The following is a 26,768-nucleotide window of genomic DNA, read 5'->3' as shown; positions in this document are numbered from 1 at the left end:
ACTGTCACATTTTACATCTAATTTGCAAGTTAGGGCATTTATGCTATTCCCATGCTAATAAAATCTATTGCATAAACAAAGAAAACACAAATAATATAAAACTTGACTGTGGAAGTGTGTAAGAGAAAAAAAAAAACAATTTTGTGTTTCACATAAAATTGCCTTGAAGTGAATGCGTCAGTCATGCTACCTATTCATAACTTCTTTCCATTTTTATCTAACCAATATGTTTAAAATAATGGTTTTGCTGTGAAACTATCATTCTGATTTACTCACTTTTGCTAGACGTCTTATTCAATGTTTCCCGTCAGTCACTGGCACCATTTTCTAGTTATGTCACCATAGCTCTTTTGTGTATATTTAGATTACTGCCTCATATTTACCCAGAGTATGATTCTGCAGTGGCATTTAAGATGATTTAGGTGTTTCTGTTCAATCGACAGAGAAATCATATATAAAAGGAAACATCATCTGCTCCACTTTGTATCTATGGAACAGATGGTTTTCTATGGAAAATGAAAAAATATAAATCCGTACAATAAAGTTAATCGATCTATTGACTGCCTACCTTATTTATATTTCTATGCACATCCAGTCCTATAGTACCATATACATCACATGTAAAGCAAACAGCATATTAAAGGAATACAGGTACACCTGCATGATTCATATTCACGTCTGTGCCAGCATCTATGCCATTTGATACTATGTATGATGATCTCTATAGAGGAAGCTTCTGCCCAACAATAGACTGCAGTGTCCTTCACCAAAGTGCAGGACAGAGTTTGCATACTGTGCTTTAAGCCTGCCAAGGTCATGAAGTTTTTGGATAAGGAAGATTGGCAGTTATAAGTTTTCCCATTACCCTTAGGGTTAAGTGATCTCAGCATACTTACAGAAGCAGAATTGCGGAGGGTACAGCCCTGCAGTCCTGTACATGAAGGTGGATGCAGGCCAGAGGGCTTGCCCCCTACAGAAATGTTCTTTGCATTGGTGGTAAAAGTTAATCTTAGTCAGAATCAGCTTTATTTTTGTGATATTTTCTGGTGCAGGAACAGTAACTTTGATTACTTCCTATGAATCAGTTGTCACTTCCCATCCCACTCTGCCAGTCTCTTCGGGTCACCCTGGAGGTTTGCTTTCCTCTATTTTACTGTCTGGCACTTAACACAGAGGATTAAGGCTACAAGCTGTTAGGATGGTTCATGTGGCTCGGGGTTGAATTCTTTCAGACACAGTTTGCCTACTGTATGACTCTGAGCTGAGTCTGAGAAAGGTCTCATGTATAAGAACTCTACCCTGGTTAACAAATACAAGGAAATAAAGAAATAAAAAGACCTCTTTTTCTTGGTGATATTTGCAACAAAGTTAACCTTTTTTTCCATCTCCCCCATGATTTCTAAAATAAAATACCAAAGAGTACTATTCCCGGGATCAGCCCTTCTAGAACCCTACTGCATAATTTTAATTTAAATTAAAATATTCCTTTGTTAATCAGGTAAGTGAACTGATCATGCTGTACTTTTTTAGCCATGACCCAGGTCACAAGAACAAGGACAAATGGAATATATATGGGAAATTTAGAATAGCTTGTCAATCACCATGCTTTTGGGAGGTGGGAGAACCATGGAATACCCAGAGAACAAAATACACCAACAGGCAGAGAAGATGCAAACTCCACACAGACAGTAATAGAGATCAAGACTGAACCCCAGAACATAAAAATATAAGGTCGTAACCACTAAGACATTATGGTGCACCCCTACCTTGCTTTGCTTTGAGAAAGTTCCTTAAACTTCTGTTTGCTTCCTGCCACCCAACCATCCTTCTACCATTTAGTCAGATTCTCCTCTACTTCTGATCCCTTCATGTTTGCCATTTCGTGTCCTTCAAGGGGCTGGGTCAAAGGCCATACTGAAATCAATATATACAATATCAACTGGATTTCCTTTGTCAGGATTTAGCATAACCCTGTCATACATCTAAATTAAGACTAGATGAAACCTTTTTCCACATAATCATGTAGTTACTTAACTTGCAGTTTGTTTAACCTGGAGGAAACTGGCTTACCTTTCATTCAGCATATTCTCCATGCCTTTTCCTGATACTGATATCAGATTTATGGGTTTGTATTTTTCAGTGTAATTTCTATCTCTTTGGAAGTGCTACCACATCAAGCCTCCAGTTCTCCAGAATTTCAGCTTTGCTGAGTTACTGGTTGAAGGTTTCTTTCCTATAGATCTATAAGCACACCTCCCAGGGTTCCTTAGGTATCTGGGAAATATGCTGTCATAATCCTTTACCTTATTTTATCTTAATTCTTAAGTAGATACTAGGCTATTGGCCCTAGGGCCTATATAAGCCTAGCCAAACGGTACCCTGGCTTTTGCCACCCAAGAAAAGAATTTTCCTGTGCTCCTGTCAAGCAGAGCCACAGAAGTGATCCCCGGGGTGAATTTCCTATCTGCCATACAATCATCAAGATTTGTCTTGAAGAGTGCTAATGGGGAGCTTTGTTTGATATAGATAGGTAGTTTGTTCCATTGTATGGGAAGTCTCTGGGACAGGAATCTATCCCTCCAGCATGTTCTGTTTATTGTGGTGACAAGGTTTAGGTCCCTAGAGCGTGTAGCTTGGAGGGATTGGGATTTCTTTACGTGGAGCATGTCCAACAGTTCTGGGTTTGACATAGCTTTGTATGTTAGGCAGAGATTGCCTCTGAGTAGGCGATATGTGACGGAGTAAAGCTGGAGTTTTTTGAGACGGTCTGCATACGGCATCTGTTTGAGGCCAGTAATCCTCTTTATGAGGTATTTCTGTGGCCTTTCCAGTTGTTGTAGATGTCTTGTGAGGTACATACCAAAAGGGGCGTTGTACTCTATAATGGGTCTAATGAGTGATGAGTAGAAGGGAACAATGACCTCTTTTTTCCTGGATGAGAAACCTTTTGTAATGAGTTGTGCCATGTAGAAGGATTTCCTGACTACTGTGGCGATGTGATTATCAAAGGAGAGACTACTGACCACCTTTTTCCCAAGGTCTCTTATCACAGTTTTGATGTTAAGTAGACTACCGCCTATGTGGTAGTTCATGGGTACAGAGTTTTCACCAAAAGGGATGACAATGCACTTTTTGGCATTGAGCTTGAGGCCATGGCTTTGACACCAAGCATCTGTCTCAGTGAGGCCCTTTTGTAGGCTCTCCACATTGTTAGGAGATTTGATTATGGCTCCTAGTTTGCAGTCATCTGCAAACTTTGTTAGCCAAAGACCTTCTGTGTTAGCCTGTACTTCAGAGAAGTAGATACCAAACAGGAGAGGACCTAGGACTGAACCCTGTGGTACTCCACTTGTCACTGGTCTGAAGCTGGATTTAGAATCTGCTACTTTCACAGTGTAGGTTCGGTCAGTGAGCCAGGTGGCAACCCATCTTGTGACATAGGGATTTATACCTAGTTTAGTGAGTTTATCTATAATTCCAGAGTGGGGGATGGTGTAGAAAGCCTTGGCGAGATCTAGATAGGCTGTGTGTACCACCTTACCCTCATCTACAGCTTTGGTGACCACTTCAAAGAAGTCTATCAGGTTTAGGAGACATGATCTGCCTTTTACAAATCCGAACTGGGTAGGGTCCAGAGTTTGGAGATTACCAATGTTATTGTTTATAAGTTCCATAATGATATGCTTTCCATGGTCTGACTTTTTACTCTCACTGCTAAACCACATTCAACTTTTTTTCTTCTTACTTTGTCTTTTTCCAAGCCCCCTTTTCATGACTGGTTGTATGTTCCTCTTTTCTCTACCCATAGTTTATTTGTTTCTGTACTTGACTCCATAACTTCCCCTAGTTAAATGTAGTTGCCCCCTTCACCCATTGTAAACCAGCTCCTTGTATAGTCCTATTGGTCAGGGGTGCTTTTACTTCTGGGTCTGGGATCACTTTTTACTAGCTGAGCAGTGCCACAATGCCCACTATTTGCATTTCTTTGACTCTTTGTGTACTAGCTGAATGAATTCCTCTTTGTCTATTACCCCCACTGTTCTATTCTCTCTCTCCCTCTCCCAGACTTGCATGCAAGAATGCACCAATATACTTTTGTGAGATTAAAGTCTTTTATTATAGTAACTTTAGTTTTCCTACCCAAAGACATTATTTATTCCTTTTCTTGTTTATAATTCTCTCTTTCACCACTTGGTGGGCAGTATATTGCATTTAACCACCATCTCCCACCTTTCTGTACTCTGACTGCTAAGCTGATAGATTTGAGGTTCGTCTCCCCCCACACCCCACTCAACTCTCTTGAGGTACTTCACAATTTATGATTTACCTAGTGTACAATGTTATTACTCACTTATTTTGCTTTTTATATTCTGTTTGAACAAATAGTATCCTGTTAACATAGCTTTGTCCTACTCATTATTTGCTCAGATTTCTGTCTGATTTTTTATGTCTGTTCCCCTTTTGTATCTCTCTCTGAAGCTGCTGAATTTTCTAACCTAAACTCTAGGCATTACTCAAAACCTTTCACTCCTTCATGTCAAGCTTGTCTGGCCTCTTTGTTACTAATTTCTACTCTGTTCATTTTTTTTTTTATTTCTGAGTTATACCCTGCATCACAGTCCTTTTGTGTCTGTTTGTATCTCACTCTGTCTTCTGACTTCCCTGATAAGTCTCATACAAGTCTTCCTACCTGTTGCAATCTTTATTTGTTTGCTTGGTCCACCTTTTCCTCTTCTTTTATCCTTGACTGCTTCATGTCCCCTTCTGCCTTAGTTTAATGGCATCAGTAGTATTTCCACAACTCTCTGCATGTCTAGGTCACTTCCCATGTCCCCCGCTGTGCCTATTATGTAGTGCCACCTTTCAAGTGTACATCTGCTGCCACCTATGAGAAAATTTACTTCCTGGCTTGTCCTGTCTCATCTCAGTTACAGAAAAGCTCTCGCCACTCCATTCTGGCTTGTCTAACCACTGACATTCATGTGATCAAGTTTTTGATCACTAAAACCACATCCTCCCCTTCTCACCTGCCACACGTCTTCATTGCCTCCCTGTGATAGTTCTCCAACTTATTTCTCCTAGGCTATTTCTGCTGTGTATAACACTTCTAAAGCTCTGCCTTTTCTAAGCTACAGCTACCCTCTGTATACTGAATGAAACTCTGACATTGCCTCCTGCCTTCTTGGTCACTCTGCACTGTCTTCCTACCATCTACACATTCCTCTTCTTTTCCACCTCCTTTTTAGACCTTTCTGTCACATACATGTCATTTTCTACTTTCCCTTCTACACCTGGAACAATTCAATATGTCTCAGCTTGTTTTGCCTACCTCCTCCACCTCCCTAGCTTCAGTCTTGAGCTATTCTTACCTAATTACATTCCCCACCCCATTCTTAGCCCTCTTGCCTATATCCACTTAGGTCCTCCTACTGTCCTCTGCTTGCCTGTAACTGACTTAAAGTTCCCAAATCATCCTGTTTAACTGAAATACTTCAGCTTATAGCACAAATGGGTTCACCATCACAGTTGGAGCCCTTAATCCGTTTCTGTCATCTCTTTGCCAAATTGTTTTCCTCCTTGTCAATATCTTCTTCTGCTTTATTTCTTTATATATTTAGCCATTTGAATCCAGTCTGTATGGAGTGGTTTCTATTGAGTGAATTTTAAGTGACTCTTGATGCCTGCCTATCAAACTTCTTCTCGCCATGTTTCCTGTTTGAAGTTCTTGTCCTTCCTTGTCTGAGCAGAAAACTACAGGTAGTAAAAACATCAGTGCTAACATGGAGTAGAAAGCATGCCTCTCAACTGCTACGATTTTCACTGTTAGATTTTGCCTTGTTCCTCCTACATTTATTGATTTTCTTCAAAATGTTAGACCTTTACAATGGTGTTTAAAGATGTACACATTGTTAAATAATTTGACTAAGCCTGTAAAATGTCTTTCTTTAACTAAGTAGATGCGGTTTATTAACTTAACACCTTTTGTTTTGAAAAATAAGAAATTGCTATTCTTTCTGATCCTCTGCCATGAATTTTAAAGGTGACTGCTATGATTTTAAGCCGCAGAAATTGAGATGTGGCGTAGAAAGGCATTCAATAAGCACTTACCTACTCGCTGAATACTTAAAAGTTTGCTTCCTAGTCAGAAATATCTTACCGTATTCTTTAAGTAAGTTGCGCTGCTAATGCTAAAACAGACCAATGTCCTTTCCTGCAGACTAACCTACTTAAATATACTGAATGTTTAGAGAAATGCTTTAGAATGAGTTTCTCTTCATAGTTTACATGCGTTTATAGTCGTTTGGTTGCCTGGCAGGCTGTATTTTTTCATTTCACAACACTGCAAACTAAACTCAACTTGTTCACTGCCTTGCCAACGTTTACCCAATAGATGTGGTATTAGCACTATCTACTGTCAACAAGAAAAGTGCAAGGACAAATATATTTTGCTCAGTAGCAAATAGACAGCTAACAAAAATATTCAAATATTAATAAACAGCATGTCAGAAATGTTGTATACCATTTATTGATTAGGATTTATTCTTTAATCACAATAATCAATTTATAATGCATTTATGACCCTTTTTGGATCATAGAAGTATCTGGCTTTCTCTTCATACTTTCCACATACAAGACGAAACTGTCACATTTCTTTGAGTGCAGTGCCCCCCACACACACACGCACACACAAAGTCTGCTTTTATATAATGCAAACATGATCTGCTTTTATATAACACAAACACAACATTCAGATATATGGCTTTAATCTTTATTGGTACTGATTATATAGATAGTGCACTGGGCAGACATTTTTGCCCTGTTATTCTTTTAAAGAAAGTCCAACATGTGAAATGGCCAAAGTCCATAGCAAGCAGCTACAACATATGAAATGACCACACAGCAGTGCAATTGCTGGTAAACATTAAATAGAACATAGTAAGTCCAACAACAGCACCACGTATGAGGCAACCAGGCTCACTTAAATTATCCAGAATACTTAGAGAGTGTACAAAAGCAACTGGTTCCACATTTTCTTGAGGGACTTGTTCGAGTCTCTGTCCCCAGATAGCTTCCGCTTCTGTCTCCCTTGACTAACGGAGCGGCCCCTCCTTTCCATCTTCTCCACAGCTATGGGAAGGGGGAACTGATGAAAAGGCACAGTATTACTGTGATTATTATCTGTGGTGTGTCTATTATCATTATACACATTCATAGTCACCTTTGGTCGGACTACCAGTTGTTCATTCTCACTAGTAGGTTTGCTGTTGCCAGAACCGCCAGTTGGCCCCATCTGTGTTGACACTCTCTTCTCTGTGTCAACTGCTCATTCATCCACAGTCAAACTAGTGGATGTGTCTCGTTGGTCTATTCTAACAGTCACATTTCCACTGGTGTCTTCAACAGAGGTTGGTTGTGCAAAATCACCACCAGCACTCACATTAACTGGATCAGTCATAATATGGCTCAAATGTGCAATATCAAAGTTTTTATGTCTATTGTCTCTATTCAGCCTAGACACCCATTTTTCATCAGAGGTGATTGGTTTTGAGGCTTGATTCAGCCTGAGCCAAGTGAAGGCATGACCCTGCTGAAAGTCCTGCACATCTCTATCTATTTTACCATGCTTCTGCTGCAATTACCATCTTTCATATACAAGGATACCATCTAGTACATTAGATAAAGCATGATCTACAGCATCAGCAGAAAAAAAACGTGAATACAAGCTGTGCTGTTGTTCTATAATAGATTCTCTTAAATCATTCTCTCGTGGTCTAAAAAAATCTATTAATAGTCTCATATAATTCATGCTCACCTCAACATTCAGCTTCTGCCATTTGGCTAGTAGCTCCGGATACTGTTCACCATACGTGGGCATATTAAGTATACGAAGTCCCCTCGGTATAATCCCTCTCTTGAGGCAGACCTCAAAGTTCTGACGTGTAGTCAATCTTTTAAACTTAAGAGAGTCACTCTCTAACTTCTCTATAGCCACACGTAACTGCTCTGCATTAACCAAATCCATGGGTGTTGTTGATACACCACTACCCACTTCGTATGCTATTAGCGGACTGAAGTCATTCCTTATACAAGATGAAAACCTATGCACTAGGCCTTTGCCTCCAACACACCAGGCATTCGAATCTTCCTCCACTCGTAACATTGCATTGGCACTCACACTGTTGTCCCCTGTCACATCAACATCTGTCGACCCAGTTAGTCTATATTCCAGTTCAATATCTTCATTTATATTAGCCATGTCTCCGTTGGGAGTACAAAAGAAAAGTATATAAAATAAAACAACAACAAAGTACTGCCAACAGAGTTAACGCCTCACCACGGAAAATGAAGAAAATAATAAGTCCAACAACAGCACCACGTATGAGGCGACTAGGCTCACTTAAATTATAAAGAATACTCAGAGTGTATAAAAGCAAAGATCTTTTATTCACATAAATCCAACAGGTTAGCGCTTTCACATACTGCTTCCTCAGACCTTGAAAATTCAAATGCTATAGTTGCAATCTTTAAATACTGCAACAGTCAAGGGCGAGCCCTTCACTTAACCATTTAAAGGGAAACAGCTTCATTTTCTACCTGCTGCCAGATAACACAATATAAAACAACAAATATACATACTTAATCCCTGAACATGGACACTAAAAAACTGTCATTATAACAGACATAACAATAAATCAAAACCTTAAATTAAACACTACAAATGTCATTGAGCATACATTCAAAATTAAAACTATTCTACATAAAACATTCAAAGTGAATCGGCTCACATATTAGCTATTCTACCTATATATAAAAAATAAATGTAAAATTTCAGAGCAATCAAAGGGTATATACATCCTACAAAACAAATTCTAGACGGAACATAAATGTACATATTTCACTATCCATGGACTCAAAAGGGAGACATGGGCACAAACTCATTATATCTCATCCTATCTAAAAAAACAAAGCTGTGTTCATTTCCAACCTCACTTCTGCATTAAAACATTATTATGTTGCCCTGATCACATATAATATCACAAATCTATATATATGACAATGGTGAAAAAGGCAAAACACCCCTTCAGTGTATTTATAAGGCTAATGTGAGACAACCAAACTGCTAGATCTCAAAATAGGTTTGATAGAGGTTCTCTCATTAAGGCCATAGCCTTTATCAGCTCTCAGCCTTACTATCCAGTTGGTACCATCATTGGCGTGTACTAACTACAGATTCAGTCATCAGAGAAATTGTAGGGGACACTCCGATGTTTAGTTTCAGGAATAAATCTAATCATAAACAGTTGTTATGTCAACATCATAGACCAGGTTTAGGTGTTTGTATGGGGACTACATCTTGTGGCCACTGTAACTTTTGTGAATATGTTATGAATACTGATAGGTTCACACATCCAGACACTGGACAGATGTATAGGTTCAGGGTGTCAGCTAATTGCAATAGTTCGCATGTAATATATTTGGCAGTGTGCCAAGGTTGCCCCTCATTCTATGTTGGTAAGACAGATAGATTGTTCCAGCATAGGATGAGGGAGTATCTGTATGCCATTAGGGTTAAGTACATGCAAAATGCATTAGCAAAACATGCTCTAGCGTGTGGGCAAGAATATCACTTTAAATTTATGGTCATAGACTATGTGCAGCTCATAATTAGGGAGGGTAACATCAGAAACAATACGGAGAGGAAAGAAACCAACTGGATAGTAAGGCTGAGAGCTGATAAAGGCTATGGCCTTAATGACAGAGCCTCTATCAAACCTATTTTAAGATCTAGGAGTTTGGTTGTCTCACATTAGCCTTATAAATACACTGAGGGGGTGTTTTGCCTTTTTCACCTTTGTCATATATATAGATTTGTGATATTATATGTGATCAGGGCAACAAAATAATGTTTTAATGCAGAAGTGAGGTTGGAAATGAACGCAGCTTTGGTTTTTTAGATAGGATGAGATATAATGAGTTTTTGCCCATGTCTCCCTTTTGAGTAAATAATATTTATGGATAGTGAAATATGTACATTTATGTTCCATCTAGAATTTGTTTTGTAGGATATATATATCCTTTGATTGCTCTGAAATTTTACATTTATTTTTTATATATAGGTAGAATGGCTAATATGTGAGCTGATTCACTTTGAATGTTTTAAGTATAATAGTTTTAATTTTGAATGTATGCTCAATGACAACATTTGTAGTGTTTCATGTAAGGTTTTGATTATTTATTGTTATGTCTGTTAAAATGACAGTTTTTAGTGTCAATGTTCAAGGATAAAGTATGTATATTTGTTGTTTTATATTGTGTTATCTGGCAGCAGGTAGAAAATTAAGTTGTTTCCCATTAAATGGTTAAGTGAAGGGCTCACCTTTGACTGTTGCAGTATTTAAAGATTGCAACTGTAACATTTGAATTTTCAAGGTCTGAGGAAGCAATACTTGAAAGCGCTAACCTGTTGGATTTATGTGAATAAAAGATCTTTGCTTTTATACACTCTCTGAGTAATCTGAATAATTTAAGTGAGCCTGGTTGCCTCATACGTGGTGCTGTTGTTGGACTTACTATTGTCTTCATTTTCCATGGTGAGGCGTTAACTCTGTTGGAAGTACTTTGTTGTTGTTTGAATTAAATAGAACATAGTTCACCTGGTTTATGACAGATAGACTAAGTACTGCTGGGGTTTCCCAGCTGAAAGGATAAAGCTGTTAAGGGAAAATACAATACCCGTCTGTCCAGAGGCTTCTGTTGGTCCAGTGGCGGTAACATCAGCATGGTATGCTTTAGGTCTTGAGTTCAAGTCCCAAATGAAAGTTGATATTAGCCTTTCATTTCAATGATTCAATCAGTGCCAAAGTGGGGAGCTTTTTGTGTGTTTGTGTGTCTGTGTAATTTGAACTTGGTTACCATGCTGGATAAGGATGTCTAGATGTTCTTGTTGGTCCAGCTGCAGGGACACCAGCATGGTATGCTGGAGGTCTTGGGTTTGAACCTTTTGTGGTTGATGTTTCTGTGTGTCAGTATCTTGAATGTATTCCTATCAAAAAACACCAGTGTAATTTCCATTTGCAATCAGGTGGAGCGACAGCTAATCATTGAATTCTTTTGCACTCCGGAGTTCCCAGAGCAATATATTTCAAAAAATATTGTCCTAACTTGTATTGAATATCAAGTCATTTTAGATATAATCTGTGTGTTTTGGTGTGCAGCTCAAACATAACATGCTACAATTTAACTTATTTGCTCCATGCAGTACAAAGTAAGGACATAATATGCAGCAAGAAGACAAACACCAAGCTACATGCAGGCTATAAGCAAGCACTTGGTATAGGAAACTGTATTTCATGATAGAAGTCATGTGCAAACATTATACACCATTTTTTTCATGTGTAAGATGTCTGTGTTGTGTCTACTTCAGGCTGTTAATGGATGCTTCTACTACCCTTCTACCACAGGGGAAACATTTTTTGTAAATACTTCCTTAGGCATATTTGTGGTACAAGCTGCTCATGGCAGCATTATGTGTGATGTGAATGTTTTGTTTCATTCCAGAAATATATATGAACCAGACTTTATGCAAGTTATAATAAAACTTTCAAAGTCATACTCTCTTGAAGTCTGTCCAGAAATAAATAAACTAAACTATACGTCATTCAGATATGAAATCCCTGGTATAGGAAACATGAAAACTAAAACAACACACATCTTACTACAAAAACCTCTGTTAACCTCTGTTGTGAAAGAAAGTGACTCAGAGAATTTGACAAATGAAAATTGTTTTTCTAGCATGCACTCTGCTAAATATTTATACAAACTATTTCCTTAGCTCTTCTTGTAAGAGACAACTTAGTGTCATAAGTACTGAAATAGCATTGCCAAAAACACTGAAATACATGAATAAAACTATTCATTGTTGATATTTAAATACTTTCATTTATAACATCTGTTTCTTTTCCTGAACATTGATTTTCATTCATTTGCTTTCTCTGCCTTTATACAGAAGAATTACTGTGACGAATCGGTAAGAGACCTGATAGATGCCTTGCTTAGAGCGAAATCCAATATTAAGGGTAACAGTAGCTTCACACAGGATACAAGCCTAGATGATGATCACCTTCTAATGACTGTAGGTGATGTGTTTGGAGCAGGAGTGGAGACTACAACTACTGTGTTGAAATGGACTATCCTTTACCTGCTGCACTTCCCGGAGGTAAGGAGTACAGGCAATGCCTCAGAATGGCTGACTTAAATCAAATATTGTCTGTCTTGAGTAGCTTTATATTCCTTACCTACATGTCACTGAGTACATTGAATAGGATTTGTTGTATGCAATTTGTCTTCCATGCCTGGGGCACCCTGCAGAGATCAGTCTGTGCAACTAACTTAGAAAATAATGAGGGCATTAAATGGATTTTTTCCATATGCGGACTTTTAGTGATTATAAGCACATTTTATGTTTCTGAAAGAAGTCTGAGTGGGACATGGCAGAAAAACATTTGGAATGTTCTGAAGAGTAATGCACAGTTTACCATAACAGAAGCTGTTTGAATGATCACTGCTGCAGTAGACGTAGCTATATGGGTTATATCCTGCCAAGGATATAGCAGCTGGCCAGCTTCCAAAACTTTAGGGCACCTTCCGTGTGCCCAAACTGTCAGGCTGCTCAAGCTGAGCTGACTAAAATACAAGTTTGGGTGTGAAGCCTTTAGGAGCTTTCCTAACAGCTGATAGATGAAGGATAGTAACTTCCTATGATCTTATGATAACCCTGAAAGGACAAGGGTAGGAATAACAAAAAATAAATGTCCACACCCTGGCATAACAAAACACACCAAAAAACAAGGGGAGGGAGGGAGCGACTACAGCAGCATTTGAATATCTACTGTTATGGTGAAATCAGCTTACACAACTGTATTTTGTTCTTCATATTGATCACTGCTGCAGTAGCCTAGCTATACAGGTTGATTACCATAGCTAACAATATTTAGGAGGTGGAAGGAGAAGGGTCCTGGAACCCCTGGAGAATGGTCCTAGCAAAGCTTGATTTAGCCCTAGATAAGGAATACAACTTACAGTGCTTTGTAAAATTATGTATAGAGGACCAAGTAGCAGCTTCTAGAATAATTATAGAATCCAACCCTGTCCAAAAAGCTATAGAAAAAGTCAAAGTCCTTGTAGGGTGGACCTTGACCCTGCCTTGAATTGATTTGTCATGGTGAGTATAAGAAAAAGCAATACCCTTAGACAACCATTTGGAAATCGTCTGATTGACACTGGTTATCTCTTCTTCTTACCCTCACAAGAAACGAACAATTGATCTGATGATCTGTCAAGATAGTACCCAAGTTGTCTGTGGGCATTGGTTATGTTGTTGGCACCAACTAAAAAACCTTTTCCATTTGCTAACATATAATTTCTTGCCTCCATTAGTACCGGCCGCACATCCTCAGAAAACAGGTGCCTAGAATTAATTAAAACTGTATCATCCAGGCAGTCAGTGGAAGGTGACTGATGTGGGGATGTATCAAACATCTCTGTTCTTTTGTGAGTAAAGCCATTCTGTGAGGAAGCTTGTGGTAATTTCTTCTACCCATTACCAAAAGAAGGGAGAAACACAGTTGCCTGGGCCAGAATGGAGTTACCACAATGATCTTGGGGGATTCCTTTTAAAACTTCAGAAGTACCCTGGATACTAGTGGAAAGGATGGAAAGGCATACAAGAACATTCCTGTCCAAAGAAAAGAAAGGGTATTTGGTCTTACAGGCCTTCTTGCATGGAGTCCTGGAATAGAATTTTGCCAGTTGATTGTTCAGAGAGGAGGCAGTGGTCTGCTTCAGGAACTCAACATAGATGGATCAAATCTTGGATCTAGTTTCGATTTGTGAGGGTCTTCCTTGGTCCTTCTCAATTTTTCTGTCAAACAGTTTTGCTCTGATGGAATGCAGGATGCCTGTAGAGTGAGACTGTACTGTGAAGCTATATCCCAAGCTAACATGGCTAGACTGCAAAGGGGGTACAACCCAGTTCCCCTTGCTTGTTAATGTCCATATCGCTGTGGTGTTATCTGTAACCACTTGAAGAGATCCCAGGTACCAAAGATGGTTCAGGGAATTGAGTGCCTTGATCATGGCAAGCATCTCCTGATATTTATGTGCTTGCATCTGTTCTTGGTGTCCTACACATCCTGCACTTTTCTCTCTCCTGAAACTGCTCCTCAAGCAAAGTCTCAAGCATCTGTTGTGACTGACTGCTTTGTAGCAGGGAGGAAGAAGGGGAGACATTGATTTAAGGATAAGAGTTGTCCCTACCAAGTGATTTCTCTTCTGACAAACCCAAGTACTGAGATCTGAAAAGATAAAAGGTGTTGATGCTCGGATCAAAGAGTTTTTAAATACCCCTGTATCTTTCTTATGTGGAGCCTTGCCCAGGGGTATTGTGAGAATCATGGATGCCATGAGAGCCAAAATCATGAGGTATTGCCTCACAGTGTAGGAAGTCTGAGTGGAAAACCTTAGAAATAAATCTAAATAAAGATATATTTTTTGTTGTGAAAGAAAAGCTCTTTAAACTGAGGTGTCCAGTTGACATCTCAGGAACACAATCTTGTATGAGGGAGTCAAGAAAGACTTTTGAATGTTCTCTTGGAATCCCAACTTGTGCAAGAGATCTCTCACCCAAGAGAGAGATTCCTGACATGTTTAAAAAGATACTGCAAAGTTCAAATATAAGCAAGTCATCTAAATATGGAAAATGTGGATACCCTGTAGCCTGCAATGAGCTATAACTGGAACTAGGCACTTTGGGAACACTGTTGGTGCAGTGGATAGTCCAAAGGGTAACGCAGAGCACTAATAGTATAATCCAGATACACAAAACCTTAAGAAACATCTGAAGTCTGGATGAATAGGAATATGATGATAAGTATCTTTTAAGCCTGGTGTTACCAGGAAACTTGAAAGAGGAAGAGGAGTCAACAAGTTGTGAAGTGGCATAATCTGGGCACTGTCACAAAAAAGTTTAGGGAAAAAAAAGATCCAGATCTGATCTCCAAGCAGTTTTTCTTTCTTTCTTTGCGACAAGGAGCATCCCTGAATAAAACACATTCTCCACCTGGCAAGGAGGAACTTGTTCTATCACACCTTGGGACAGCATGTGGTGAAGAACAGGTGGAAATAAAACAATGTGATCTGCAGGATGAGGAATGACCTCCTAGAAAGGAGGAATTTCCTTCCACTGCCATCTATAAGCCTGATGAATGACTGTCAGAACCCATTTGTCTGAAAGAAATCTGTGCCAAAGACAAAAATGGAGATTCAGACTTTCTGGAAGAAAAAGGTGGTCAGGTTGGGAGGAGGTCACAAGGTGTCTTCAATAGTCATTCAGACTTGTTGGGAGTATCTTTGGTTTTGGGAGGTTTAAGACTTATTTTTGCAAACTCCTTGCCATCTCTTCTTAAATGTCTCTTTAACTGAATTCTGTTGAGACTGCTTATTCTATTTTTTGCCAAAACAGGATGAGGAGAAAGAAAATCCCTTGGACAATTTGGAAAAGGAAGGCTGAAAAATCTACGTGGTTCCCTGGATCAGCTTGCCTCTTTTATCACACTCTTCTGAAGCAAAACAGCCAAACACTAAATCTCTATCCAAGGGAGAATTTAAAATCTCATTTTTTAACATCATCTTGACTGTTCTGAGAATATAGACAAGCAAACCTCCTTAAAAATGCACTAGTGGCCATAGGTCTGGAAGTAGTATCAATAGAGTCATACACACACTGCAAACAATGAATAGTAATCTGTGCAATAGAAGAAACTAAGTTATTTAAAGCAGATGTTCTTTACAAGAAGAAACTGTAGATAAAACATTCCTCATACTTTCACAATATGTCAGAATAAACTTTAACATATGAACCTGACAATTTAAAATTTCGAAATTCAAAGTTGCAGAAGTATACACTTTTCCCCCATACCAACCAATAGGTTTCCCATTGTTATTAGACAGAGTAGGATTGGAATTAACCAAGTGCTTAGCAGCAGAGGAGTCAACTAAGGCTATAGCTGCTGGGTCAGATTTGAGAATAGTGTACAAAAAGTTAAAAGACTGAGGAGCTTTACACATCCTGTCTGTCTTTTTAGGGACAGCTGGCTGATTATCAGGAAAATTGTAGTCAGTAAGACACAAGTACTCTAAAGCAGACAGGACAGGAAGAATGGGTGTAGGTTCTGGAAAATCCTTCTATAACAACTAATAGTAATTTCTGAAGGACTGAGAAACCTCAGGGTTCTCCCACTATGAACATAGGGACATTCTGACAATAATCTCAGAGAAACAGGAACACCCACAGGGAAAATCATAAATATAACTACAAAACCCTAAATCCATCCCTGCATTTTCCTCTTTGGATTCAGAATCTTGAATCTCTTCAGGAAAGGAGGCATCCCTCTTTGTTTTACCAGAAACAACTAAACAAGAAGGATCAACAGTCTGAATCAAATCCTGAGTTTGCCTTGGTAAACTCCTTCTACTCCTATCCAATGAAATGTGTGCAGGAGTAGATACATGCTTGGTTTCCTGTTTCTTTTTGACAGGAAAAATGGGGCCATCTGTGTTACTAATACCAGCCGCTCCTTCCCCAGGGATGGGCACAGCTTTCTAACACAACAGGGGAACCTTCCCTGTTCCCTCTCCATGGACCGACAAGAGTGGGTCTTCCTTGCCCACTGAAAGGACCCCAACCGCCACATAGGATGCAACTAATCCCCAATCCATAGTTTATTTATTTATTTAGTATGTTGACCGGGAAAGTCCATTGGATCAAAAAGAACCCTTTTTCAGTGGAGGCCCGGGGAGAAAAGCTCCACATACAGTATTACAGTGTTGAATAACAATACCAAAGTAGCAAGATGAAAAAGAAATATAATTGGCAAAGGAATAATAATGACAAAACATGTGGCATAGTGATTTTCTTATTTTATTTATTTTATTTCTTGTGGCACAGTGAGCATTGTGTGGCATTATGAGCCATAATGGCTGTAGATGGTACACCAGAGGGATCCGGGGTAAAAGATGAGTGCTCTGAGGTACAACAAATGGCCACAGCAGAGTCACCCACTTATGGCTGAGGAAAATTGCTACTATGTTGTGATGGGAAAGGATGTTTTCTTAACTTTTTCTTTTTGTGGCTGGAAAAAGGCCCAGCCATGGGAGTGACAATCTATTCTGTAGTCTAGCCAAAAATGGTGCCTCTATCCTGAGGAAAACAAGCAACAATGCCAGTAAAACTACCAGTCCACAAAAGTTACTTTTTTATAGAAAAAGCACAGTAAAAGCACTTTCAAACACTATGGCAATGGCATAACATTAAACTAAACACAATAACTCCACAGAAAATAGTTTTTCAGTTAGATAACACTACTTTTAAACTGACAGAAATGAGTGCTCCATTTAAAAAGTATGTTACAGTCTTGATACAATCTATTAAAACACAACACTCCTAGCTTTAAAGTAAACTTCCTGAAGAGGGGAGTAATAAAACATCATTAAAAATACGAAAATGGAAGTTTTTTCCTAAAAGTAACTTATCTGCACAGCTAAGGAAAGCGCAAGCCAACCACTGATTCTCAAAAGCCTCAGAAGAGCGTACCCTTCAGCAGCAGTAAAGCTCTGAAGGGCTTTTCAGCCAACTTTGTCTTTAAGTCAACTCAGCTTGACCTGCTTTACAGGATGGGTGTGTGGAAGGTGCCCTGAAACCTTAGAAGCTAGCCAGCTGTTATATCCTTGGCAAGATATAACCCATATAGCTAAAGCTAATGCGGCAATGATCAATATGAAGAACATCTCTGGGGAATGAGTAATACCTTCTTTTATTTGTAATGTATCATAGAACTTGATTTGTTTAATTCATTTAAGCTTGTGATTGCTACACTTCAAGACAGGCTTTACTACAGTTAGGCAATTCACACCTGATAGGCTTCATTTACAGACTGCATCCCTTTCAGAGCAAGAACATTTGCTGTTTAAAAATGGGCTAAAGTTAATAAAAAACACCTGTAACCAGTAACAGCTCCAAAGAGGTACATTAATACTCCATGTGTCCACCAAAAAAAAAAAAAACATGACGAAAATCATCAAAGCATGAACAGAAGAAAAATGCTACATATCATTTATAAATGAATGCATGTGTACATGTACCTCCGAGTTGCTGTTTTTTTCTTAAAACTTACTGTAGCAACCTCTTTTAAAATCTTTTTATTGACTTTTCAGCTAAATATATTTCCTGTAATTCCAAGCCATGTGCATTTATAATCACAGTTAAGCTTATGTCAAAGTATTGCAGTACTGTGGTACATGGCAATCATATACAAAATCTCTGTTGTATACTAATCTAAAAGAATAACAGCATCATGATTCAAAAACGCAGAAAACTCCACAACAGGACAAAAACTAAAATACTCAGCTATACACTTAATTCCCTGACATTCCATATGCATCTCTCCATCCATTCTCCACTGCTTCTGTATCTGCATGCCTTGAAGCATTTAAACTACCTGCTTCTTCATCATATCAAAAATTCTACATTTTTATTTCCCCTTCTTTCTTCCAGGACACACAAGTGCTCATTCTACCCCTTGTATCTCAACTTTTTACAGTCTACCACCAAACCTTACCCCCTTTCCCCTATCATTTTCTCTTTATGACTTTCACCTCCAACCCCTACCTAGAGATAACATCTTACCATCTTTACCTCCCACCTCATAAGCCCAGGGGCTCCAACTTTAATTTTAATTTATTTTACTCATTTGATAAATTAGACCCTTTTCAGTCACAACCCAGACGACATGAGCAAGTGTGGATGCAATATATATGGGCAAATCAACCAATCAACTAACATGCTTCTGGGAAGGAAGAAACCAGAGGACCCAGACAAAATCCACACAAGCATAGGGAGAGCATACAAACTCCACACAGACAGTGATCATAGATTCGGACTGGAGCTTACACTTTGCGATTGTAAAGCAGCGATCTTAACCACTGAGCCAGTATGCTGTCTCTGTCAATTTGTCTCTTCTATATCAACCCTGTAATCCATTTTTTGAATCTTTTTCCCTTCCTCCTTTCCTGCAACCATCACTGTACCAACCCTGCAGTCCTCTCAGAGGGAATGAACTGCTCTTTTCTGGCTGAATTAATCACATATTAACAGGAAATTTACTTTGGTATCTCAGAAATGTAGTCCTTTAGTTAATGAACTGGAAAGATTTAATTCCAAGGCACTGCACTCACCATTGTGCCAAAATGTCATGTTTTGAGACTGCTTACTATTAACATACTACATACACCTACATATCTTGAATTAACTCTGTACATATTCATGCAAGCAAAAGATTTACAAATTATCTGTCCATCATAACATTCTTCAAATGTCTTTCTTGTATCCCAAAAAGAGTAGCTTTTCCCTCATCAAGTGCTTATCACACATTTGGTAGAGAGCAGTGAAATAAGTGTTTCTTTGCAGTCAAACAGTGCCGGTATTACTCAGAAGTATCCTGAACATCCCATCAAGATGCTTTCTATTCAACAGCAAGCAGTTCATTATAGTACAGTGTCTTTTTCACCTGTCCTGTATTGCCTCAGCATTCTCTAAATCCTGAACCCCTTGTAATGATTTTAAAAGCTTTTCTCTAATGCAGAAAGCAAATCACATGATGATTATATGTAACAGGCAAATTTATCTCACCAGCTTCAGAAAGTAGCACTTAACCACAAGGCTGCATTTTCTTTGGAAAAATAACCTAAATAGGTGACTTTTAACATCTAACTCTAATCACTGCTTATCACCAAAAGAGTAGGACAAATATTACTCAGAAATAATCTGAGCATCCCTGGAAGCAGCAGTATATTCAAAAATAACTAGTTCCTGACACTTCCTGTCCTCACCTGACCTTTACTGCACAAGGTTTCATTAAATCTTAGAACTTGTAGCAAGTTCAGAAACTTCATGCTTGGAGGCAGGAAGCAAATTCTCATGGGATAACAGTGCCACCTGCAGGTCAGCACATAAGTTATGGAATTTGAAGCAAAGATTTCAATTTACTGAAAATACCATGTTCTGAACTATATGTGAACTAAAGTCAGTGTCATACTTCTCAACCTCTTAGTGCAAGAAGTCTAGATAAAGCCATTAATAATGGGGGGACAAAGTTCCAAAAATAGGGACAATTTTTAAATACTGCTCTTACAAACTTCGAACATCGTTAGAATAACAGGTTTTGTATTAGCATGAATTTTCTGACTGGTACAAAGTCTGAATTTCAAATGTCTGTCATTATTTTCTGATTTCACTCTTCAATAATTTGCCGGTGATTTGCCATAAAACCACAATTTTATGAGAAACAGGCCAAAAAAAGTATGAGGCAAAAATCTGGACTTGTACAGTTGTGAGGTATGGAATGTCACATTATTGTATCATACAACTTTTTGGCATCAAATATATCAAAATAAATGCATTCTAATAAGTATTTAAACATGACTTGATGGACAGCCTATTGTCTAAGTACAGTAATATGAATGATGATGGGCAACGTTGGACAATACTGGACATTCTAGGAGCAATGAAGCCTTCCACCTGTGGTGTCAGGCCTCTCATTTCTTCTTGGTGGCTTGGTATTGCCCAATACCATTCAACTTGTTGGGTATTACTACTTGCATGATCCATGAGACTGTGTAGCAGCTGTAACCATATAATCACTTCAAAGCCATACGCAGATGCATAATTATTTTTAGATGAAGAGTCATGAGTTTGTTAGCCTCAGCCCCAACCAACAAGAGAACTCTCAGATCCTAAAACTGGCATTTCATTTTTACTTTAACTTTTTTTTACTTCGTATTTCCCTACCATTGCATCTCCCTGACAGTGCAAGGTTTCAATGCTTTCCACACTTTTAGACCAGTAGCTGCACAGAAAAGGGCAAAAGGAGGAGGTATCTCAATATGCATCAATAACAAGCAGACCTCTAGGGTGGTCAAACAGGATGATGCACTATGGTTCCTCCATGTGCGGATCACTACAGACAAAATCCCGCACCATATCCTAGCCAGCTATAGGTCACCCTGCATGTCCCAAGAAGCTCGCAATGCATACATGAACCTATTGGAGATATGTACCATCCATCCTAACAATCTACTAATGGCAGACTTTAATTACCCCTCTAAAGAATGGGAATCTTACACAGCCCCAAATCTACAGGCACAGAGATTCCTGGACTTTGTAAATACAAACATTCTTGACCAAATAATGAATACACCCACTAGAGGCTCCAACATACTGGACATCGTGCTTAGAAATATAGGAGAATGCTGCACTTCTCCCCATGTCCCATCTTCCCTGGAAACGTCCGACCATAAAGCTCTCTCCTTTGAAATCAAAATCAACTCTGTAATCCCATTAAAACCAGTAACAGGTTAGGAACTATTCCAAGGCAAATTACCTTTTATTAAGTGATGGATTATCAAAATTCAATACCCCTCCAAACCCAGAGAACAAAGAAGCCTATGTGGAATTGCTCTCAGAAACTCTGTACAACCATGTCAGTGTCTAAATAGGGGCTACTGTACCTACCAGAAGTAATCTGAAGACTAGCCTAGAAGCAAACCACCCTGGTGACATTCCAAATTAAACAGGATATATAACAAAAGGGAAAAATATGGCAAAAATCAGGAAGGACAATTACCAAAAAGATAGAAACTTTCTCATCAAAGTAAATAGGTAACTAACAGGACTAATTAGGTCAAGCAAAGCCATCTTTGAGGTTAAGATAGCCTGCCAGGTGAAAGACAACCATAAGTTCTTCTACACCTATATCAGCCTCAAGGCCGTATACAGTAATGTGCTGAACTGGTAGTAATGGTGCCACATTCACTGAGCTTAGCAATATAGCAAATCTGTTAGCAGACAAATTCATTTCAAACTTTACCCCCCCTCTCACCCCCAACCATTCCCTCAAAAATACCCTCAAACATAACCCCTGCAGCTATAACTAAGGAGCATGTACTTGTTGCACTCACTAAAGCCAAGAACATGGCCTCAGTGGACCCCAATAACATCCCAGGATGCCTCCAGAATAGTCTAAAATATGACTTATTAGGACCCCTGGAGTCATTGTTTAACTATAGTCTTAAAACAGGCTTTATGCCACGTGAATGGAGGACTCCATCGGTCATCCCCTTTCATAAGGTAGCCCCTTCACCACAACCTGGAAACTACAGATACATTAGTACGACTAGTCTTACTTGCAAAGCCATTGAAATAATTATCATGGAAATTATCAACAAGGACACAGGAGACCTCCAGCCACTGGATCTATCCCAGTGTGGCTTTGTCAAAAGAAGGTCATGCTTACTGAATCTAGTGGACTTATTAAAAAGGTCACTAAGACAATGGATGAGGGGAAAATGGTGCATACTGCCTACCTAGATCTGGCTAAAGCATTTGATATGATACCCCACTCAGCAGTGTCAACAAACCTATGGGTCTTTATAAACCCCTTTATAACACACTGGATAGCTAGCTGTCTCACTGATAGGACCCAGGAGGTTAAAATCAGTGAGGCCACCTCCACAAAGAGGCCAGTCACCAGTGGATTTCCCCAGGGCTCTGTGCTGCCCACTCCTCTTTGGCATTTACTTTTTAGATATCAAAGCCAATGTCAAAGGTATTTGACTGACCAAGATCACAGATGACTGCAAAATGGGAGCAGTCATTGAATCCCCCCACCCCCAAGATGTGAGCATCCTTCAGAAACATCTAATACAGACAAACTCTTGGTGCCAAAGCCATGGCTTAAAACCCAACACCAAGAAATGCATTGTAGTACCTTTTAGAAACTCTGCTGCCCCAGGTAACTATGCCATCAATAAAATGCCCTTAAAATTGATTCACTAGTCAGGATCTGGGAACTTATGTAAATAGTAACCTAGCTTTTGACCAGCATGTGTCCAAGCTAGTAAGAAATTTATTCTGTGCTGCTCAACTAATAAGCAAGGGCATGGCATCATCTAGGTCCAGAAAGGTCATCATACCACTGCACTTGGCCCTCATCAGACCCATAATAGAGTATAATGCCCCCTTTGGTATGTACCTGACCAGACACATTTAGCAACGGGAATGTCCACAAAGGTTCCTTACAAAAAGAATACAGACAGTAAACACAATGTCCTACACTGATTTCCTCAAAGTCCTGTCTCTTTATTCAGTATCAGATAGACTTCTGATCTTTGCCTGGTAAAAAGGGCATCCCTGGAACCTGTTTTGATAAACGTTTTGCACATCTGTAAAACAAACAGCATCAGAACTACTAGATTAAAAGAGCTGCATTTTGTTTGTGACATAAATAGGGCATGTTTCTCAGAGAATTGCCATTCTCTGAAACAGGGTCCCCATCTACAGTATGTGAAGCAGAGTTCCTCCCTATCCCTTTTTAAGTGCAACTTGGACCAATGGACGAGTAATCAGAGATTCACCTCTGGTCTGGCTCCACTGTCTTTGATGGACAGAGGCAGTCAGTAAATCACCACCTATATACATCAAATATTCGGGCCACATTTGGGTTGCAAGTGGATTGGATGGATAGATTTGGACTGCATGGCTAAGCTTATAAGGGCCCTAGTCATCATTAACCTAATATACACCTATGAACCTATCTCCATATTTAATTAAAATTATAGGGTGAAGGAGGACCACAGAAACAGTAAAGAGTCTGTTTCAGCTGACCCAGGTTCTACTAGCAGCCCTAGCACTGTGGACACTAGCACAGGTAGAAGTTGGTCAGCAAGTGCAAGCTTGGCCACCAAGGGGGAAGGAACTATAATTAGACTGCTGGGATCACTTTGAGATCCATACTTCCCGTGAGTTGTACAGGTCTATAAACCAGCAGCTCTGGCCTAGAGACATATGTGCAGATCTTAAAAAAAAAAAAAAACACCCAAAATGGATAATAGTACAACTCTTGATGTTCAGCTTGCTTCCTTGAGGAAATTTTTATTTACTTATATACTTTTCCTTGGCCAGGCTAGTTCCACTAGGGCATAGTGTTCTTTTTCAGGGAAGAGATGGTATTCATACTAACGAGGAAAATGTGGCCAGGGCATTGGGGCACTGTTTTTTTGAAAAATAGGATTTTTTTGCATCCAGCTGACCTACCACCAAATCAAGCTGATGAGACATAAGTTTAATGCGTCATCTGAAGTAAGGAATGAGCTGATGGGCTTTCACCACAAGAGGGAACAAATGGATTTACAAGGTGGCAAATATGGAGGTTTGATGGTAGTTTGAGGGCTAGGGACTCAAGAATGTATTAGAAATAGGTGGATACAAAATGGTTTCATTTATTTAACTGACTGAATGTTGACCAGAAAGTCTATGCTGGGTAGACTTCGATGGGCAGTGGGTAAAATTTTTTATGCTGCATTATTACAGTTACGAAGTCATAGTGAATACCATTTTTCTTTGTAGTATTATGTTTCATGCAGCCAGCAGATGCCCTGTGGTCAGCATTCAGTCTACTTGAATAAGGCAATAGAAATCAAGTGAGTCTTCTTCATGGTGGACTTTTGTAGCTATATAATAACTAGGATTTTGACACAACTCATGACGTAAAGTGATAAGGCCCTGAGTAAGAGTTAGATGACCTGTGTTCAAAAAAGAAGCTCAGGTACTAGATGGGCCATGCAGGGGAATGGTGAGAGTGAGCAGCCAACAACAGCTTGACCATTCTGAGGGATTGGATGTTTTCCAGTCCAAAGCAGTGCTGATTACTACAGGAGTGCATGATGACTAACATACAACAGTACAGATCAGAGTGATGACCTCTACTGGCAGGCAGATATTACAGATCTAATACACAGGCATGAGCATGAAAAATATCTGACATACTTTGTAAAGAGCTCTTGCAGACAGGCCTGAGCTATGTTAAGTGTGACACATAAGCCACAGGGTTTGCTATGTCTGGAAGAACACAGGTACCCACTAGAGCAGCTATAATGGGAGTCACAGTCACCAGAGGGAGGCAGACAAATAAAAAACTCTACAGCATGTTGCAGACCATTCTGGTACCTGATTCTCACCTCTAAGGGAATGATTGAGCCAATAGGCTTTCACCCCAAAAAGGGATAGTGACAGACTTGTAGGCAATAAATGAGCTTAAGAGCTGCTAAAGAGGAATGGTTTTGCCATGACTGGGAATAAATGGGACTGAGCTGTCACCCCGAAAAGGAACAGATGAGTATAACAGGGGACCTGAGAATGGGGCTTGATGGTGATGTGGGGGGTAAGAACCCCACTTTTTTAATTGAAAAATGATTTTTTTTTTATCTTAACTGGTATGCCTTTTTGCTCACAATACCTACATTTCCTTGTCATATGACCAATGCCAGTTTAATGTCAGTGCAGACATTATGTTAACAGTTTATATAAAAGGAAGGTTTCCCTGTGCCATCTTAGTCCACATTGTTTTGTGTTATTAATAGTTTGATTGACACTTCATTTGTTATAGAATTGATGAGTAACATTTTACCAATTGTAATAATTTGTCTCACATTCAGTACTGATGACATACTCAGCAAAACTGATTAATAAGTTATCCTCTTATGTGTCTTTTGCCATAGGGCTAACCGAGCCCTAAGGTCTGTGAACACTGCCAGGAATTCAGTGGTACTAAGTCTAGGAGAATGGCAGTGTCAGATGTCCATCTCAAAAAGAAATTAGGATAAAGATAAGAGATGATTGTTAGAGAAAAGTAGCAGTCTTAAAGGGTGAGATTTATGGTAAAGAGAAGAAAAACATCTTCATTGGATCCAAATCAAACTTTAATGATTCCAGTAAGAATGGTTTCAGAAAGACAAAAATGAAGCTGCACATTAATGAAAATAGCAGAGATCATACAAGTTGTAAAGGAGATAGATGCCAATGTTCACCTTCCTCATATACGTTTTAATTAGCTCATCTACACTCAGCTTTTAACAGTACAGTAGAATATCCTGCCATATCAGTATGGCTCTGAAGAGTTTAAACTGCAACCAGAAGACTCATCAAAATGCCTTCCATTGTAATAGTTATAACTGACATGCATTACCTCTGCAACTTGCAATATGCTTTCAAGGGTTAGCTGACAGACATTATTAAATATTGAATAAGTGGAAGGAAAGCCTTCCCTATCTTCTTCAGATCATCACATTCATGGCAGGCATAGTCCCACAGAGTAGGACACAAGAGGTAAAGTTTAGAAGAGTTCTAAGGAATAATGCCAGGGCTTCTACTTCAGTTGAAAGGAAAACGTTCCTCACTGCTACTACCTCATGTGAAGATGAATATTACAGGAAGCAGATGTCTTTCCCCGTGGACTTAAAAACTGACACATCATTAATTTGTGTCTGATTCCCTCCATAAGGAAATAATGTTAACTGGACAGTGAATGATATGTCAGCTTTCTACGTCTGGGATAAATAAAAGGTTTATTCCTCCAGGTGTTATCTTTTTATCATAGGACACTAAATCCTTGAGAGATATCATATCTAATATTGATTTTCAAAATATTGTCAGGCAGAAGACATAGATCTGATACACAGAAGTCAGCATGAAAGTACAGTTGTGTAAGATCTTACCATAACAGTAGCTGTTCTACTTCTCACTGTTGTAGTATTTTTTACAGACGGGGTATCCTGCCAAGGATAGGCAAATATCCGGCCAGCATACCAAAGCCTTAGCT

The 26,768-nt window shown here is 39.1% G+C and overlaps 1 protein-coding gene across 1 annotated transcript in view; it reads left to right on the top strand.

The window, feature by feature from the left end:
• The window catches only part of LOC122789257 (steroid 17-alpha-hydroxylase/17,20 lyase), a 199,618-nt gene that overhangs the window by 76,034 nt on the left and 96,816 nt on the right, over positions 1–26,768 (top strand). Inside the window, exon 5 of the mRNA XM_044056553.1 lies at positions 12,008–12,217. Coding sequence (XP_043912488.1) covers positions 12,008–12,217 — 210 coding nt within the window. The remainder of the gene's footprint in view (positions 1–12,007; positions 12,218–26,768) is intronic.

Source organism: Protopterus annectens, chromosome 14.part0 (assembly GCF_019279795.1).
Source record: "Protopterus annectens isolate FY-2018-M chromosome 14.part0, PAN1.0, whole genome shotgun sequence".
NCBI classification, from domain to species: domain Eukaryota; kingdom Metazoa; phylum Chordata; order Ceratodontiformes; family Protopteridae; genus Protopterus; species Protopterus annectens.
This window is presented reverse-complemented; position numbering and strand designations above follow the sequence as displayed.